Below are 1,150 nucleotides of genomic sequence, written 5' to 3' on the forward strand. Positions count from 1 at the left end.
AGTGGCTTTCTGTTTTCCTATGTGTTCGTTCCGTTGTCTGTAGTTCATTGTTCTAACGTCCTGTACCCTGATATGCATCTATATACACATGTAGATGAAAGTATATACATATATGTGTGTATACATGCATATATATTTTTTGTATTATATATATATATATATATATATATACATTAGTATCATTTGTATGTCTACTCTTCCATGCTTGCATAGATCAGATGGAATTTGTCGAGGCAGATTTTCTACAGCCAGATGCCTTTCATGTCGTTATCCTCACCTTGTTCCAAGCAAGGTCATATTTCTCCATAGCCAGGCATGCTTTTCACAAAAAGACTGGAAACAAACAACACCATTTGCAAGATGGTGATGCTTATTTACAATTATCACATGATTTCAAGACAAATGGCACAATCACACACACAGACACACACAAGAGGTTTCTTTCAGTTTCCACTACCAAATTCACTCATATGGCTTTGGCTGGTCTGGGGCTACACTGGAAGTCACTTGCCTAAGGTACCACACAGTGGGACTGAACCCAAGCCCACATGTTTGGGAAGCAAGTTTCTTAACCGCACAGCCACATCTCATATATATGAGAAGGGACATGCTGTTGCCCACCACATGTGGTATGCCTAACAAACATTAAACATCAATAGCTATCACAATATAGAAACGAAATATCAAGCCTTTGGAGCGAAAACACAAACGTTTACCATGCATGACTGCACAGAACAAAAGAGAAACAAAAAAGGCAACATATGGTGAAGGGTACATCAGATGAACTTACCTGATCAGCATCAACAAATATGATTTTCTTCACATTCAATGGGAACAACACATCAAGGAAGAGAATCTTGTAGCTGTAAAAAAAAAAAGAAGCAAAAATGTACATTTAACTTTTTTGCTCAAGTCTTAATATTTATCCTGCTTATAGTGCAGGGTATGATGTTAAACTGCATTCGATAGTTGGACCCTGGTCTGAGAGTTCCAGGATTTTGAGGACGTGTGGTAGAATCTCTTAGGAAATATTGTTCCCAGCTCTACTCTGAGTTGGTGCTGTAGCACTTGTTAGGGTCCCTTTCCCAGCTGTGAGTTAATTATCAAGTCTGAAATTGCCTCAGTTGTCAAATGACGGTGGGGGGGGGGG

The 1,150-nt window shown here is 39.0% G+C and overlaps 1 protein-coding gene across 1 annotated transcript in view; it reads right to left on the bottom strand.

Annotated features, from left to right (window-relative positions):
* LOC106873980 (UDP-glucose:glycoprotein glucosyltransferase 1) overlaps positions 1-1,150 on the bottom strand; it is a 186,770-nt gene that overhangs the window by 94,863 nt on the left and 90,757 nt on the right. Inside the window, exon 37 of the mRNA XM_052971269.1 lies at positions 791-863. Coding sequence (XP_052827229.1) covers positions 791-863 — 73 coding nt within the window. The remainder of the gene's footprint in view (positions 1-790; positions 864-1,150) is intronic.

This window comes from Octopus bimaculoides, chromosome 10 (assembly GCF_001194135.2).
Source record: "Octopus bimaculoides isolate UCB-OBI-ISO-001 chromosome 10, ASM119413v2, whole genome shotgun sequence".
In the NCBI taxonomy this organism is placed as follows: domain Eukaryota; kingdom Metazoa; phylum Mollusca; class Cephalopoda; order Octopoda; family Octopodidae; genus Octopus; species Octopus bimaculoides.